At 45.2% G+C, this 18,240-nt stretch overlaps 1 protein-coding gene and 1 long non-coding RNA gene across 5 annotated transcripts in view; one reads left to right on the top strand and one right to left on the bottom strand.

Annotated features, from left to right (window-relative positions):
• Nucleotides 1–11,144, bottom strand: part of AFAP1L1 (actin filament associated protein 1 like 1) — a 76,244-nt gene extending 65,100 nt beyond the window's left edge. Inside the window, exon 1 of one of the 2 annotated variants that reach the window (XM_019965205.2) lies at nt 11,031–11,144. In XM_019965205.2, the coding sequence (XP_019820764.1) occupies nt 11,031–11,046 (16 nt within the window). In that variant the 5' untranslated portion in view covers nt 11,047–11,144. The remainder of the gene's footprint in view (nt 1–11,030) is intronic. The other variant, XM_019965206.2, reaches the window with a different exon arrangement.
• Nucleotides 1–18,240, top strand: part of LOC109562181 (uncharacterized) — a 115,552-nt gene that overhangs the window by 67,592 nt on the left and 29,720 nt on the right. For all 3 annotated transcript variants that reach the window (XR_011567747.1, XR_011567746.1, XR_011567745.1), the window contains exons 4-7: nt 229–379; nt 1,241–1,407; nt 7,807–10,405; nt 17,741–17,825. This is a non-coding gene — a long non-coding RNA (uncharacterized lncRNA). The remainder of the gene's footprint in view (nt 1–228; nt 380–1,240; nt 1,408–7,806; nt 10,406–17,740; nt 17,826–18,240) is intronic.

The following is an 18,240-nucleotide window of genomic DNA, read 5'->3' as shown; positions in this document are numbered from 1 at the left end:
ATTTTCACGGAGGTGATGCTGAGCGCTGACTTTCAGGGAGAGGGGAAAGCAGAGGCATCTTTTTAACCTCAGTTTTTGCATCTGTCTAACTGGGAGAATGTCTCAGCTGACCAGTTCACAAGGCTTTACCAGAGTTAAGTTATTGAAGAGAATCTCAAGGCTGAAAGGGTCCTAGAGAAAGGATTTTAGTGGTTAGTTCTCTGTTTGAATATCCCTGCTGTTACACAGGTTCCTTCTGGCCCAGAGTGACCACGCTGTGGATGACTGCTGAGTGAGAGAAACTGTATGACTGCCAGAGTTGCCCCAGCTCTAAAGGAAGCCCTCTGATGAACAACCCCGACACTACGTGGGAATGGACACAATTGGCAAATGTGAAAAGGTTTCTAGAAGTTAAAAGCCTTATAAAAATGTATGTACCTATGTTGCAGAAGTGAGTGGCTGAGCCATTCACTAGGACATGGTATTTCTGCTTCTGTGTCCAGATCCATTTCTCTGCTGGCACTGTGTGCTTGGTACATTTATTGTAGGTTTGTCCTCTCGGGCTAGAGTACGCATACCCTGGGAGTCCATGGTGGAAGGCAGGGTGGGGTTAGGGACAAAACCTTGAGAAAAACACGGTATGTCTCTGCAAGTCCACTGCACAAAGATTTTTTTGGTGGGGGAGTGTGTTTGTTCAGGTATGTTATGGATGATATTAGAAATTTGTTTGGCTTTAGATAAAATGAGACACTTCAAGCTTTCAGAAGCCACTTTGGGTAACAGACCAAACCCTAGAATTTCACTTGGTTGAAAAGTGTGAAAGGCAGTGCTGGAGCAAGTAATCAAGGGAGGTGTTTGAGCAAGGTCAAGGGTCCTGATAAGCCTGTGCACGAAAACAGCAAGCACGTCAGACTTACCTGTGAGCTCTGCAAAAAGTACACGTTCCCAAACCTCATTCCAGACCCACTGATCAGACCTCTGGGGGTATATTTTCAGTAGGATCCCTGGAAGATGATGATTCTTCCAGCTGGATTCAAGAACCACAGCTTTAGACAAATAGAGAATAGTTCTTACAGGAGGCTGGAGAGGTGAGAGGAGAAACAGGAAGCTCTTACAGGAGATGACAGGATATTGAAGAAGAAGCCATCCAAGATACATTTTTCAGTAACAGTTAACAGAATTGGGGGTCTGACTGCAGAAAGGGTGAAAGCAAAGGAAATGATGAATAATGACAAAGTCTATGTTTCTGTCCCTAAAATAGGAATCACTGAAATGGAAAATCCTGGAGCTGAAAGTGGCCTTACCCAGCTCTACTCTGTGAACTTTGTATTTTTTCTTTTATTTATTCATTATCTCAGCAGACATTTTTTTGCACATATACTACATGCAAAGCATTACGTTAGATGCTGGAAAAGAATCGTGAACAAGGTAAGAAGGACCCTGCCCTCATAGAGCTCACATTAACAGCTAATTAATTCCTATAATTAATCATTACTGTGAAGATGGCAAAGATCTTGCAAAGATGGGCACAATAAAGGACAGAAATGGTATGGACCTAACAGAAGCAGAAAGTATTAAGAAGAGGTGGCAAGAATACACCGAAGAACTATGCAAAAAAGATCTTCATTACCTAAATAACCACGATGATGTGCTCACTCACCTAGACATCCTGGAATGTGAAGTCAAGTGGGCCTTAGGAAGCATCACTATGAACAAAGCTGGTGGGGGTGATGGAATTCCAGTTGATCTATTTCAAATCCTAAAAGATGATGTTGAGAAAGTGCTGCACTCAACATGCCAGCAAATTTGGAAATCTCAGCAGTGGTCATAGGACTGGAAAAGGTCAGTTTTCATTCCAATCCCAAAGAAAGACAATGCCAAAGAATGTTCAAACTACCCCACAATTGCACTCATCTCACACGCTTGCAAAGTAATGCTCAAAATTCTCCAAGCCAGCCTTCAATAGTACATGAACGGTGAGCTTCCAGATGTTCAAGCTGGATTTAGAAAAGGCAGAGGAACCAGAAATCAAATTGCCAACATCCACTGGATCATTGAAAAAGCAAGAGAGTTCCAGAGAAATACCTACTTCTGCTTTATTGACTATGCCAAAGCCTTTGACTGTGTGGATCACAACAGACTGTGGAAAACTCTTAAAAGAGATGGGAATACCAGACTACCTTACCTGCCTCTTGAGAAATTTGTATACAGGCCAAGAAGCAACAGTTAGAACTGGACATGGTTCTAACAGACTGGTTCCAAATAGGGAAAGGAGTATGTCAGGGCTATATATTGTTACCCAATTTATTTAACTTATATGCAGAATACATCACGTGAAATGCTGGGCTGGATGAAGCACAAGTTGGAATCAAGACTGCTGGGAGAAATATCAATAACGTCAGATACGCAGATGACACCACGCTTATGGCAGAAAGCGAAGAAGAACTAAAGAGCCTCTTCATTTAAGTGAAAGAGGAGAGTGAAAAAGTAGGCTTAAAATTCAACATTAGAAAACTAAGATCATGGTATCTGGTCCCATCACTTCATGGCAAATAGATGGGGAAACAATGGAAACAGTGAGAGACTTTATTTTCTTGGGCTCCAAAATCCCTGCAGATGGTGACTGCAGCCATAAAATTAAAAGACACTTGTTCCTTGGAAGAAAAGCTATGTCCAACCTAGACAGCATATTAAAAAGCAGAGACATTACTCTGCCAACAAAGGTCCGTCTAGTCAAAGCTATGGTTTTTCCAGTAGTCATGTATGGATGGATGTGAGAGTTGGACTATAAAGAAAGCTGAGTGCCAAAGAATTGATGCTTTTGAACTGTGTTGTTGGAGAAGACTCTTGAGAGTCCCTTGGACTGTAAGGAGATCCAACCAGTTAATCCTAAAGGAAATCAGTCCTGAATATTCATTAGAAGGATTGATGCTGAAGCTGAAATTCTAGTACTTTGGCCACCTGATGCAAAGAACTGACTCATTGGAAAAGACTCTGATGCTGGGAAAGATTGAAGATGGGAGGAGAAGGGGACGACAGAGGATGAGATGGTTGGATGGCATTACTGACTCAATGGACATGAGTTTGAGTAAGCTCTGGAAGCTGGTGATGGAGAGGGAAGCCTGGAGTGCTGCATCCATGGGGTCGCAAATAGTCAGACACTTCTGAGCAATTGAACTGAACTGTGAAGATGGTAACCAGTGAAAAGTACAGAGTGCTAGGGTTAGCTGTAATGGGGATGTAGTGTGGGAGACAGGGAAAGATTGTTTTGAGGAAGTAATATTTGAGCAGATTGCTAGGGATGAGAAGGAAGGAGTTAACCAGGTAAAGGTACAAAGGCCATTGTGAGGAGAGTCCACAGTAAGACAGGGGCAGGAGCCCAAAGGGAGCTGGTAAAAGGCAGGGCGGTCCTTGAGGCCACACCACGATTGTAGTCTGTATTTTAAGAACAGTGAGAAACCACTAAGCAGTTTAAGCACAATCAGATCTATAGATTTAAGTAACTGTCTTTAATTGTATCAGGCCCTCTTCTTCCCATATTTTATCCACAAGCATAGATAATTCTTAAGTCCCATTAAAAGCTATGATAGATATACATTTGAATAAAAGATGAATAAAAAGTAAAATATATACATCTACAAGTTCTTTTCTCTATAGTTTTCAAAAGGGCCATGCCTATGGAAACCTCTTGAGTGACAGTTGTTCTAATTTACTACTGTGGTTCCCATAGGAGCCATTCTAGGACTCCCCAGTCTGTGTCCACTCAGCCTCTGCTTCATTATGTCTCTGGGCACCTCTTACTCTGTCACTGAATAGCTCTTTTCATTTGTTTGCTTCTTCCAGATTGTGCCCCAGTTAGTCTCTGTTTAACCTCTTGTATAGCCTTCTGAAGAGTCTTTCTAATACTCTTCTACAGGACAGCTAGTTTGAGAAATGATCGCATATCCCCCCCTTCAAATTTAGTTTTATTCACAAACAGCCCCATTTCCTTCAATAACTCCTCACATTGTTGTGTTGTTAATAGAAAAAAAGAGAAACAGGAAGGGTGATTTGATTTGGTGGTGAATAAGATGAGTTCACAATTGGGTCACTTGGAGGATGAGTTGACTTCCAAATGGAAATATACCAAAAGCAGGAGTCAGTGCAGGAGTGGAGCTCGACTCATAGCTGAAGATAGACACTGAGAGCAGCCCTCAAAAGAGGCTTGGTTGTCTGTAGCAGTAATGTAAAGATGAGGCAAGAGTCATCATGCAAGAAAAATTGAGCTAGAGAAAAAGATGGGAAATAACAATTAATAAGGGCTTCCCTTGTGGCTCAGCAGTAAAGAATCTGCCTCCAATGCAGGAGACGAAGGAAACATGGATTTGATCCTTGGACTGGGAAGATCCCCTGTAGGAGGGAATGACAATCCACTCCAGTATTTTTGCTTGGAGAATCTCCATGGACAGAGGAGCCTGGCAGGTCACAGTTCATTGAGTCACAAAGAGTCAGACACGACTGAAGTGACTACGCATGCAAGCACCTATCATGGGCCAGGCACTGGTTGCTGGGCAAATATTACCACATTGCTGCTGCTGCTGCTGCTAAGTCGCTTCAGTCGTGTCCGACTCTGTGCGACCCCACAGACGGCAGCCCACCAGGCTCTGCCATTCCTGGGATTCTCCATGCAAGAACACTGGAGTGGGTTGCCATTTCCTTCTCCAATGCATGAAAGTGAAAAGTGAAAGTGAAGTCGCTCAGTCATGTCCGACTCTAGCGACCCCATGGACTGCGCCTACCGGGCTCCTCCGTCCATGGGATTTTCCAGGCAAAAGTACTGAAGTGGGGTGCCATTGCCTTCTCTGATTACCACACTGCAGTTTCCTAATCCTGGGTGTCATTCTTCCTGCTTTGCAGCTAAAGGAACAAGACTTAGCTGGGTCACTTGCCTTAGAGCAAGAGAAGCCCTGAGGCTATGAGCACCTATAACAGTGGGATTGGAGGCCGTGGGGAAGGAGAGACAGAAAAGACTTCTGGCAGATGGATGGAGCAGTGGTTATTTAACATAGGTTTATCTGATTCCAAAATCCATGCTTTCTCCATCTTTGCAAATAGGAGAATCCATTTAGAAAAGAGCTGCAGAGAAGCCCAGGAGATGGGAATAAGAAGAGGTGAAAAATTAGACAAAATAGAAGCTGCTTGCGACTTTTAGGAGTGGGCTTTCATCAGAAGGTGTGATTGGAAGTAAGACTGAAAGGAGGGAAGGAAGTGTATGGGGAGAAGGAGGAGAGTGTGGCTGTGGGGTTTTATTTTTCTGTTCAATTGCAAGGTTTTTTTTAGAAGGGTAAGATGGGTATGAGGAGCTAATGGTATCCCAAAACAGTTATTTTTCTGAACCTAAGATCAGAATGAAATAATGATAAGCTCTTGGCAGAGATTGGACAGGGAGGGCTTACTTGGCAGGGTACTCACTCATGTGAGCAGTAGAGTTTGAAACTGATATTTGAGGGAGAGGCAGAAAAAACTCTGAGTGGGACAAGGAAATGGAAGTGGTGCCCAGTGACGAACAGAGGCCTCTACAGAGAATAGGGTAAGGTTAAATCCTATGCATACACCCAGTGCAGAGTGTGGCTAAAATCCAAGTAATTATATTTGATAAATGTAATATCTGTCATTTACTGAGTGCTTCCTAAGTGCTAGCTTACATGCATCACCTTTCCCCACAACACTCCAAATGAAACTGGTATTCAGAGAAACTAAGTAATTTACCCAGTTCATACAAGATCATACAGCTAGAAAGCTGTGGTCAAGACATAAGTTTGTCCATTCCCTGAACCATTCAGCCGTACTGAGTCTCCAGGCTAACAAAGATGACTTTATGGAACATGTTTGGAAGAAAACATGGGTGTGTACTCCTTTCAGAAGAACAGTAATTGATAGGAGTAGAAAATGAACTCAGATGTCAGGGAAGAGGTATGGGAATTCACAGCCTGGGGGACAGAAATTGGGCAGTGAGTCACAGAGGGGACATGGAGGGGAGCTCATTGTAGGAATGGCTATGGGCTGCTTGGCCAATGGAAGCCACAGATAGGGAAGATGTGACTTTCCTAGTACAGATGTCAAAGCTGGTCCACCAAAGGCAAGACAAGATTGGGTTCTTCTAGCATCTCTTGAATGATAAAAATCTCATTTAATGAGATAGGGCACTCAGGGCCGGTGCACTGGGATGACCCTGAGGGATGGGCTGGGGAGGGAGGTGGGAGTGGGGTTCAGGATGGGGAACACATGTACACCCATGGCTGATTCACATCAATGTATGGCAAAAACCACTGCAATACTGTTAAGTAATTAGCCTCCAATTAAATTAATTTTAAAAATCTCATTTAATGAAAAGCAGAGCTTCAGATTATGTCTTAAATTATAATCTCCCAGAGAATATATATAATTCAGCAAAAGAAACTCCCATCTTGGGTTGAATGCAACTAGTTGAAAAAGAACTAGTTGTGAAGTAGAAAGGAAGGGAACTTTGGTAAAATTGATTGCTTCATATGAGCTAGGCATATCAGAACCGTGGGCATTAAGAAGGGAATGAGGGAGAATTTAGACCAAAGACTTAAGCAAAGATGGCTTGAGAACACTACAAAGTTCACAAAAGCAAAATTGTGAAGATACAACTGTAGTCAGTAGGTACGAATAATAGCATAAATAAGAGAAAATAGACATGTTGACCTATAAATAGTCACTCAGAAACACTTGTCAGGTGGTTCTGTTATTGCATGTCAGAGATGGAGTTTCAAGAGACAAGGACCATGAAAGAGCTCCAGGATAGAGAGATTATGACATAGCCCCTGTCTTTGAGTTGTATACAAAGTTGTCTAGCCCAGTTCTTAAAAGAGAGTAGGAACTCAAAAGTGTCCTCAGAGTCAGACCAGCTTGGGGCCAATAGAATTTTATTATGTTAAATGTGATTTAAAAAACACAGTTATTACTGTAACTAGTGTTTATTGAATGGGACTCATATGGTAGGCATTGTCTGAAGTATTTTCCATACATTTAATGACAACCCCATGAAGTAGGTATCATCAGTATTTTATCTTTATATTTTATCTTTATGTGAGGATAAAGAGTTAAGTGATTGGTTCTGTAGAAGGTGGTGTCCATAGTCATTAGTCTATAGTGAAGGTGTTACTTTCACCAGTGGCTGATTCTCTTTGTATGATGTTCATGAATTGGGGAAGTCCTGCTGGAAGGAATTTCCTTATAATGTAAGGTAAGTCATTTCTGTGTCTGTTACCACATCATATGAATCCTCCTTTACTCATGGGAAGACACATCCTGTTAGAAGAGAAATCCTACTGCTTAGGTTTGTTTTCATTCTTAAGTCAGTTGACTTTGATCCCGAGCTTTTATGCTGTAAGATCTGAACGGTATGGTTGTGGTGTGATGGAGGTGCCTGGACCTGCGTTAAGAAGATGCGGTGTCCAAGCCCTGTTCTGTTCTAGGGCTTGGGCAGGTCACACGCCACTGTGGAGTCAGCCAGCAGCCAGTTTAAGATCAGGACTTAGATTCAAACCCAGCTCTGTCTCTCACATGATGAGTGACTGTACAAGCTAATGGCAGTGCCCTAATCCTGCTGTTATGGATTGAACTGTGCCCCTACCTCAGATCCATACACCAAAGTATGTAAATTCTAACCCCCGGTGTGACTGCATTTGGAGATAGGGCCTTTAAGGAGGTAATTCAGGTTAAATGAAGTCATAAAGGTGGGCCCTAATCCAATAGGACTGATGACCTTCTAGGAAGAGGAAGTGATACCAGCAATCTCTGTCTCTGTCTGTCTGTGCACAGGGAAGAGGCCATGTAAGGACAGAGTGGGAAGGCTGCCATATACAGGCCTGGATGAGAGGCTTCACCAGAAATCTACCCAGATGGCACCATGACCTTGGACTTCTAGCTTCCTTAACTGTAAGGAAATAAATCTGTTGTTTGAGCCACTGAATCTGTGGTATTTTGTTATGGCAGCCGTAGCTGACTAATACACTGCTAGACCTGCCTTCCTGTGAGGTAGGGATTAACAATGGTACCCAGTCATAGCCCTGTCCCATTGCTTGTTCCAAGAGAAGCCATGAAAAGAGCTGAGCATGTTGCCTGGCTCATGATAATACCCTGATGATTTCAGTTGTTACTGTTATTAATAGTGAAGTGTGGCTTCCTTCCCTGGGCATGACAGTCTCACTCCTCACACGGTAGGTATGAGGGTGAAATGAGACCTGTGATTCTTAAAACCTCCCTAACAACATTACTTTGCCAACAAAGGTCTGTCTAGTCAAGACTGTGGTTTTTCCAGTGGTCATGTATGGATGTGAGAGTTGGGACTGTGAAGAAAGCTGAGCGCCGAAGAATTGATGCTTTTGAACTGTGGTGTTGGAGAAGACTCTTGAGAGTCCCTTGGACTGCAAGGAGATGCAACCAGTCCATTCTGAAGGAGATCAGTCCTAGGGGTTCTTTGGAAGGAATGATGCTAAAGGTGAAACTCCAATACTTTGGTCACCTCATGTGAAGAGTTGACTCATTGGAAAAGACTCTGATGCTGGGAGGGATTGGGGGCAGGAGGAGAAAGGGACGACAGAGGATGAGATGGCTGGATGGCATCACCGACTTGATGGACATGAGTCTGAGTGAACTCCGGGAGTTGGTGATGGACAGGGAGGCCTGGTGTGCTGCGATTCATGGGGTCGCAAAGAGTCGGACACGACTGAGCGACTGAACTGAACTGAACTGATGACAGAAGAGAGTGCTCACACCCTCCTGGGGATATGGGCACAGCAAATTTCCACCAGAATGATTTGTAAAGACTCACATTTTATCTTAAAAACCCACACAAATTTTGTATTCTAGTTCATATGCAGTTGTGTGTGCTTTAATTCCTACAGTTTTTGCAGTAATTTCTCAGGGTAGACCACTGAGTTTCTAGACAGATGACCTCGTCCTGTGTGTGTCATTCACTTCACTTGCATTTGAGGAGGCCTTTGCAAGTCACGAAGCACTGTTCTGATGTGAGGATTTAGTGGTATGTATCTTTCAAAATCAGCATTACACCTGTTCAATTTGGGGTGCACTATAAAGTGTGCTTCATGTTGTTAGTGAACTACTCGAGCCACTGTTAGTGAGCACCGACTGTGTGCCAGGCAGTGCTGTCAGCAGGGTGGCTGCCCAGATCCACTTCCAGCCTTCCTGAAGCTTACATTCCGACAGGCTAGGTAGACACTGAACACGTAGTCAGATAACTGACTCTTAGAGGAATGGCACATCGTGACGAGAGCTATGAAGGAGAGAGAAAGTAGGCTAGGAAGGCCTGCAGCAGGGGAGAGAGGCAGAGCCCTAGAGCATTCTGAGTACTAACAGATTCCTGGGGAAGTCTGGCATCCTAGGAAGAGTGGTCTGGAAGCAGCCTTCTTTAGTGAGGTATCAGTTATTAAGCATTTTAAGCTGGTCTGTCAAAGGAGGGCATAGTCTGCTTTCTACAACTCTGGGTAGGCTAGGTATGGATTTTTGTACTGGGGATTTTGTACTGGGGACAGGGTGGTATTTAGTACCATGTGGGGTGTGATGGGGTGGAGGGCAGTGCTGTTTGCTTTAAACATACAGTGTGGGAGATGGGGATGGGGGACATTAGAGGCACCTCTGCTGTCTTTTTCTCTCCCCGGCAAGTGTGTATGCTCTGTGCACACTTGTCCAGGAGTCAGTTAACAGGTAAGAACTGCTTTATAGATGAAGCCCCCCCATTTTCTGCCTGACTTTCCAACTCCTAATAGGAAAGGGTTGATGCAGCACTTGTGCTAGAGATGGTATGGGTGGGGAAGCTGTCCCCGGCACCTTGAATTGGAAGTCTGGGGTCCCCTGCAGCCCTCTGAACTCTGGCTGTACCCGTGAGAGGAGTGCGGGGAGGTTACCATGACACCTGCCCCCAGTGCCCTTCCTCATTGCTTCCACACCCCTGGCCACTCCTTTTTTCCCCTTGGAGGTCTCAGTGCAGCAAACAGGCAGATGGGGGAAGCGTGTAAGATTATGTAGGGAAGGGGAGGAATTTTCCACTAATAATAATAACAACAGCAGCAAGAATAATGATACTTGTCATGTTGGCAGCACTTGCCAGTTTACCAAGTGCATTCACACTTGTGGGCTCCTCAGTTTCCAGAGGTGGGGCATTGTGACACTGGTGTTCTGGTTCCCAGCCTTTGTCACTGCCCCCATGTTCAAGCAAGCCACTTTTTTTTTTTAACAGCTACAAGCCCATTGAGGTGTCCAGGCCTTTATTTAAGCATAGCTTCCCATGAATGCGCCCCCCACAAATGCTCTCTCTATGCTCCTGTTGCAGTTTGAACAAGCACCCCCACCACGTCTGTGAAACTTTCTTAAATACTCTTCAGCTCTTCAAACTGTCCAGGTAAGAAGAGGTCTCAGAGACAATCCAGTTCAACCTTGTCACTAGCCCAGAGAGAGAGGGTGGGCTAAGGTCACAGGGCTTATCAGGCTCAGAGCCAGGGCTGGGACACCCATGCAGGCACCCACAGGCACTCCTGCAGCTCCTCCTCCCGACACCCTGGGTCGATGCACACACTTCTGTCTCCTGGGGCTTTTCAGCGTGTGAACAGTAGGGGCTTAACCCGCCCTGTTGTTTTCAAGAGTATGACTTGTTAACTCTATTCTACCCTTGGTGGAGGGGGTTGGGATGGGGTGAGAGGAGCTTCTCTTCCTCAGGAGTACTTTTCGGGATCTTTCATGAAGTTAAGGCTCCGAGTGTATGAAAACTCTGGTTTCACACACTGGAGGCAACTCAAATCCGGGACAGGAGTCCCCCTAGCACACCCCTAGCAGCCCAGGCACAGGAGGCACCTGTCCACACAGCGCCAGGTCTTCGGCCCCCAGCTTCTCCCTTCCTCCTCGCCCCCACACTCCTCGGCCGGCCCAACCCGCTAGTCTCTGCCTCCTCCTCTCTGGCTTTTAGATCGCGCGGTTCTCCCCTTACCGCCCTGCAAAGCAACAAGTGTGGGCGCCGCGTTTCTTCTTACCCCGGCCTCGGTCCATGGCGCCGGCGATAGGGCAGCAGGGCGCGGTGCCTCCGGCGGGCCTGGCAGCAGTCGGCGCGGCACTCTGCAGTCTGGCCCCGGCCCCGCGGGAGCGCCCTCCGCGCGTCCCCTCCCCCGACAGGATGCTCGCCCGGCGCCCCCGCCCGCCCGCGCCCGCCCCTGCGCTCGGCTCCCGGAATAGACCCGGAGCCCGCCTGGCCCCCTGGGCCTCGGGTGTCCCTCATCCCCACACACCCTTGCCACGCCCTGCTTTTCACAAGTCCTGGCGCCCCTCTGTGGAGGGGCTACTAGAGGACCCACATGCCGGTTCACGCTTCCTTTCATGCCCGTACCCGCGTGCATCGCACCCCTGCCCAGACCGAGGCACTATTGAGCTCTGCTTGCATTCCGCTAGTGACGAGAAGCTTACTACCGCACTTCTAGCCGGGTCCATTTTCAGATTGTCCAAACTGTTAGAATCTGTTTTTCAACAGTAGAGTCAAAAATCTCTGCCTGCTGCGGCCACACATTTCGTGTCTTTGGGTTTATCTTCTTCATTAAACATGTCTTTCCTGAGCACCTTCTAGAGCCAGACAGTGGACCAGACACTATGCCAATAATGGTGTAAAAGAGGAGTGAAATAATAAAGATCTTTTAAAAATGACCTAGGAAAAGGAGAGAAAGGATTGCTAAAAGGTGGGCAGTGGCTTGGGACACATCAAACTTTTGAGGTCCCCAGTGTACTGAATCTTAAAGAATGCCAACATGGAGTGTTAAAAACTGTGGAAATGAACACATTTTTAGCATAGAAGGGCAATGCAATGTTGAGTGTGCTCTTCCTTAAATAATTACAGGATGTAGAGAAATATTGCTATGACCAGCAGCAGCAGTGTGGTCAGGAATGGGATTTAAGTTTAAAGCTGTGTGAAGAATGTCAGCATCTTTCGTCCTGTTAGTGTGTCTCTGTGAAAGTAGGTCCAAACCGATTATAGTGAAATGTCTAAGGCCAAAAGTGAACTCAAGGCTTAATTCTTCTTCTTAACACTTCTCCTCCCCAAGATAGGCCAGACCACAGTTTGAAGTTTTGGCTAGGCCGCTCCTTTACATAGAACATTCTAGCATTGGGACCATCTTGTGCAAAGGCTCAAGGAAGGACCTGGGAAAGACCATCCTGCCTTTTCCTGGACTGGGAATATTTCCTCCATTCCCAAGTTGAAATTAGTGCCCTTGCTTCACCAAATTGCATCAGTAGTTTGTTTAATATATCTGTGTGTGAGCCCAGAGGAAATATGGTGTAGTGGAAAAACAATGGGATTGAAGCCTGAAAACTTGTGTTTGAGCTCTTGCTCTGCTGCTTACGAAATGTGTAACTTTAAGCCTATGAAGCTTGCTTGCTCATCTGTGCTATGGGAAAACTCATACTGACCTTGCAAGGTTTTGGGGAGGGCAAATGACATGATGGTACAAACCCACTTTGTAAACCAAATATAGCTATAAAAATGTGAGCCATTATTATTTTCCAAGTTCCTCTTTGTTCTTGCCCACTTTTCCAGTTTGAAAAGGTCAGTTTAAATTCTAAAGCAGACAACCAACAATTTATAAGTGAATTAACTTCTAAAAGTTCACTGTTTTAATTCTGAAACACTTGAAAACAAGGCTATAAATTGTAGTTAAGTTCTCAGTCTAGCTCATTTACTACTTTAAAAAACACAATATTTCATTTGAAGTAAATTTTAAAAATGTATAAAATGCAACTATTGCAGGAACAGATGGAGGGCTTAGAAGCTTTAAGAAATTTTTAGACTGGCAGTTTATCAGAGAATTGGAACAGAAGAATAAAAGCTAAAGGGAATTTATATGCACCTATGAAATGGTATATGGAATGAGATTAACTGAGCTAGGAAAGATGTAAAATGGGAAATGTGGGCTAGGAAAGATGTAAAAATGGGGTCTAGGAAAAATGTAAAAATGGGAAAACATAGTCTGTGCAGTTTTCCTAAAGATTAACAGTAAGGAAGTAGCTGTGAAGATGTAGTGGTTCTGGTTTAATAATTACCCACAGTGCCCACTAGGTGGCACTGTTGACTAAATTGACTACAGCTTGGTTGCTGGCTGTTTGTGGCTTTAGAACAAGGAATAACTACATATCTTTTCTGTACTTTTTCTTTACATAGGCCCATAGACACCATTAAAAACTACCCCTACTTTTGATTAGTCTACCTAGGAATATTTGTTGCATTCTGTGCCAGTTTCTATTGGGAGAACTACTTCCCTGTGGCTCAGACGGTAAAGCGTCTGCCTGCAATGCAGGAGGCCCAGGTTCGATCCCTAGGCCAGAAAGATCCCCTGGAGGAGGATATGGCAACCCACGCCAGTACTCTTGCCTGGAAAACTCCATGGATGGAGGAGCTTGGTGGGCTATAGTCCATGGGGTCGCAAAGAGTCGGAGACGACTGAGTGACTTCACTTTCAATGCTAAGTAGAAATGATCTCCATCCTTTGAGTTTCCAATCTAGTAGAGGAGGTAAATATGCATAAAATAATTTAATTAAAAATTATTATGTGATAAGTACCAGAGGAAATATAAAGTGCTCTTGGAATTCAGTAAGATGAAGCAGGAATTTCTTACTGATCATGGAGACAATAGTGGATGACAGACACGTGGGTGAGCCTGTAATGAGGAGATAACGTTACAGACAGAGAAAACAGTGAGAGCAAAGACATAGAGATAGAAAACTGCAGGATGTGTCTGCAAAGCAGTTTGGCTTGGCCAGATTATAGGGTATCGGGTGGGCGGTGCTGGAATGGGGATGGAGGTTGTGGGTGCCTTTGCCTGGTTTTCTCCTCCCCTTCCCCCTTCCCTGTGTGAATGCAGTTCTCTGGAAAGGATTTTTAGGATCTGCCTCATATATTCCCTTTTCTTATTGCTGTAGTAATTCCCTTTTCTTATTGCTGTAGTAAGTTTTCCAGGTTTGCCTGGTGCTTGTCTAAAGAAGTCTGTGTGAAGAGTTCTAGCTCTGTAAAAAGATATCAAATTTGGTCCCACTGAACAATTCCAGGAAAAAAGCTTTCAGCTCCCACATGCTCTTAGTCTTGTGAAAACAACTGATAATCCCCATTCTCATTCTTAGCTTATCAGGTGGAACTGGGAAGCCCAAGGAAAGAAAAATTTAGAGGCTAAATGTTCTTTGTCCCAGTGAGAGAAACATACTTTAGCCTTTTAATCTGTCACTTTGCCTCTAGGTCTGCTTCCATCATGGCTACCACAGCGACCATTCCATGGTTCTAGTCAGATCCTCCTTAAAAGTATTTGATGGCTTTCCTTTGCTGTCAGTGCAGAGTTCAGATTCCGCATTATAGTATCTGCGGTACGTTCCTCTCTCAGCTCCAGCCCGCCATTCCACAGAGTAGTGATCTCAGGAGACCCTGGGAAAAGTAAGAAAAACCACCAATTGGGGTTCAGATCTGGATTCTTGAACTGACTCTGTTACTATGTTACTCTCAGTTCTTCCATTGGGTCAGTTCAGTTCAGTCTCTCAGTCCTGTCTGACTCTCTGCAACCCCATGAATCGCAGCACGCCAGGCCTCCCTGTCCATCACCAACTCCCGGAGTTCACTCAGACTCACGTCCATCGAGTCAGTGATGCCATCCAGCCATCTCATCCTCTGTCGTCCCTTTCTCCTCCTGCCCCCAATCTCTCCCAGCATCAGAGTCTTTTCCAATGAGTCAACTCTTTGCATGAGGTGGCCAAAGTACTGGAGTTTCAGCTTTAGCATCATTCCTTCCAAAGAAATCCCAGGGCTGATCTCCTTCAGAATGGACTGATTGGATCTCCTTGCTGTCCAAGGGACTCTCAAGAGTCTTCTCCAACACCACAGTTCAAAAGCATCAATTCTTCAGCGCTCAGCCTTCTTCACAGTCCAACTCTCACATCCATACATGACCACAGGAAAAACCATAGCCTTGACTAGACGAACCTTTGTTGGCAGAGAAATATCTCTGCTTTTGAGTATGCTATCTAGGTTGGTCATAACTTTTCTTCCAAGGAGTAAGCGTCTTTTAATTTCATGGCTGCAGTCACCATCTGCAGTGATTTTGGAGCCCAGAAAAATAAAGTCTGACACTGTTTCCACTGTTTCCCCATCTATTTCCCATGAAGTGATGGGACCGGATGCCATGATCTTCGTTTTCTGAATGTTGAGCTTTAAGCCAACTTTTTCACTCTCCACTTTCACTTTCATCAAGAGGCTTTTAGTTCCTCTTCACTTTCTGCCATAAGGGTGGTGTCATCTGCATATCTGAGGTTATTGATATTTCTCCCGTCATCAGTGTTTAAATTCCTACTTCTCTCTTTACCCCTTCTTGGCCCCCTAGACTGCAAGCACTATGCGAGTGGGTGTTGTGTCTTACTTGTTGCTAGATCCCTACAGCCTAGCACAGTGTCTGGAAACTATTAAGTGGTAGCAAGTATTGTCGGGTGTCAGTGAATAAATGCTCTAGGACTCAGGAGGTTTCTATTAATGCAGGTGTCTTGGGGCGTGATCTCCTTTATCCTCTGAGATTGTTTATTTGCTTATTTATTTGTAGAGGAAAATGAGATAGCAGTGATGTGTTCTGGGAGCATTGCCTCTCTGCTTCCCTTCCCACTGCCTGCCACTATGGATGTGCAGCCCAATCCATGGGGCTTCTCATTGGCTCAGGGCCCCACTCCCAAACTCATTTGTGCAGGGTGAGCCCCAGAGCCCCTTGCTTGAGTGTCTGCCCAGTGCTGGTCGCTGGATGAAAACCTCTCTTGTTCCACTCAGCACAATGTCACCATTATAGCCCCTATCCAGGGAAATGACACATGGCTGTTGGTCCACCCTGGGCCCCAGAAAGCAGATAGAGGTCTGAGTGGTGGCTACCGGGGAAGGAGAGTTTCATGGCTGGATGAACACCTCTTCTTTTGTTGCACTTTCTGGTTTTTGTTCCAAGGCACTAGGCTCCTACCTGTACCCAGGCCACAGGTTTGGTGTCAGCTGTCACAGAGCCCAGAGCACTGTTGTGTCTCTGGAAAAGGAGCGTTTGTTCTTGTGCCCCAGTGCTGCACATCCCCACCCCTAGGATCCTTCAGGAAAAGAGCTCCTTAAGTGAGGCTCACAGGCAGAAGTACCCTCAGGACCAGTCAGGGGAGGTGTGTATGTGAGCCGACCAGCTGGAAAAGCAGAGCACGCTTGTTCCATCTGAATGCCAGGAGCCAGCAACTCAGTGCAGTGTGGCCAGCTCTTCAGACTTTTCAAGAAAACCCAGGAATCCAGATTTCAGCTTTTGATTTTAAAATGTTGGTAAATAAGTCCAATTGTTTTAAAACATTGGAGGGGCCAACTAAAATACCCCTGTGGGCTTAAAAGTGGCATACAGGAACCCTGAGAAAAACTGTGGGCCCATGAAGACTTCTAGAGAGTCTGTCCAGCTGGTGCCTCTACCTGGGGGCCAAGGTGATGCCCATCCTTTAACCCTGCAGCAGGGACTAGCTCTCTTTTGAAAGGGTGCACTGCCTTTTCCCTCTTCATCTCTAGCATGCAGGCTGATGCCAGGGTACAGAGTGCAAAGTGCAAAGTGAATTTCTAAACCTTGGAACTAGAAGAACTTTAGAGCTGAGAGGAGCCCAGGACTTTAGCCAGGCTGGTCCCTTTGTTTGTTCAATGAGGACTGAAGCCAAAAGGGGAAGAAAGCTTGCCTGGAATCACAAAAGATCTCAGAGGCAGAATTGGGGAGTGGTGCCAAGGGCTTTAGACTTCTGTGACATACAGCTGTGAAACCTTGAATGAATTATGTATTAAGGGCTGTTTCCTCATCTGTAAAATGAGGATGAAAGTAGTACCCAGAGGATTAAGTGAAGTTTGTAAAGTGCTTAGTGTAAAAGTACAAGTTATTGTAATCAGTGTGCATTTCCTCTGGAGACATTGTCAGACGCTTATGGAAATATTAAGGAACACTGAACTCTCAGCCGCACATCCAGGCTGCCCCCTGCAGGGAGTTTTGTGTAAGCCAGACCATTGGAAATGGGGTAAATTCTGCCAGCTTCCTCCTTCCCTGTGGGGACACCTGATACCCTCGGATACGAGGACTATGGCGCTTTCAGCTCCTGTTACCCACAGAATCTGAGAAGGGGTAGCAATTTGTAGTTATGTTTTTAAAAATTAAATAGTGCTGTTACTTTGTCAGAAGGACAGATTGCTTTCTCCTGATTCAAGTAGGCAAGACCTGAGTCTTGGGCACATTTCTTTTGTATGACAATAAAATCTTTATCCAAAGGAGGGCTTTGGGAGCAAGAAGGCCTTTGGTCCAGGTCCTACAAGCACTTTTCATGACTGAGGCACGTTTTGACTCCTCACAAGTGCTTCCCTAGTGAGTCACATGGCCTATCTCTTGTTCCTGCAGGAACTGATATAGGCACTACTGAAACTGGGATCGCGTGATTTCCCTAACACGGCAAAGCTGACGTTATTAATTCACTCTGGGAGTCAGTGTGTTTGTCACAACTCCTTTGATGCAAGTGATATAATAACAACTCAAACCAGCTAAAACCAGAAAAGGAATTAATAAATTATTAACTCAGAAGGTAACGGGATTTGAAAGGTGAAGTTGGATTTAAGATAAGCTCAGATTCAGGAACACAAAGCGGTTGCTACTTTCTTTCCATCTCCTGACTCCACCCTCCTCTGTTCAGTTTTCATCTTCCGGTGGTGTCTCAATCTGTGGCAAAGAAGGCCCCAAGGCTCGAGGTCTGCACACCTTTGCTGGTGGGAATTCAGGTAAGGGTAACGCACCTGATCTAAGAATGAGGGAGATGCTGAGAAACCCCTCTCCGCCGCCCTTGCAGCCAGGTACTGTGCCTGAAGCACATCATTCAGTCCTTACCATCTAATGAAATAAGTGCTGTTCCTCCTGTCTTGAAAGTCTCATTTCATGTGGTGTATTAGTTTGCTATTGTTGTTGTAACAAAATACCACAGGCTGGGTGGCTTAAACAATGGAAATTTATTTTCTTCTGGTTCTGGAGGCTGGAAGTCCCCAAGCCAGGTGTCAGCAGTTACTCTCCTCTGAGGCTTCTCCCCTTGGCTTGCAGGTGGTGACCCTCCTGCTGCCTCATCACATGGTCTTTCCTCTGTGTACCTACATTCCTGGCATCTCTCCCTCTGTCCTAATCTCCTCTTCTTATAAGGACACC

Source organism: Bos indicus, chromosome 7 (genome assembly GCF_029378745.1).
Source record: "Bos indicus isolate NIAB-ARS_2022 breed Sahiwal x Tharparkar chromosome 7, NIAB-ARS_B.indTharparkar_mat_pri_1.0, whole genome shotgun sequence".
NCBI lineage: Eukaryota > Metazoa > Chordata > Mammalia > Artiodactyla > Bovidae > Bos > Bos indicus.
The sequence above is the reverse complement of the archived record's forward strand: the minus strand, read 5'-3'. Positions and strand labels throughout refer to the sequence as shown.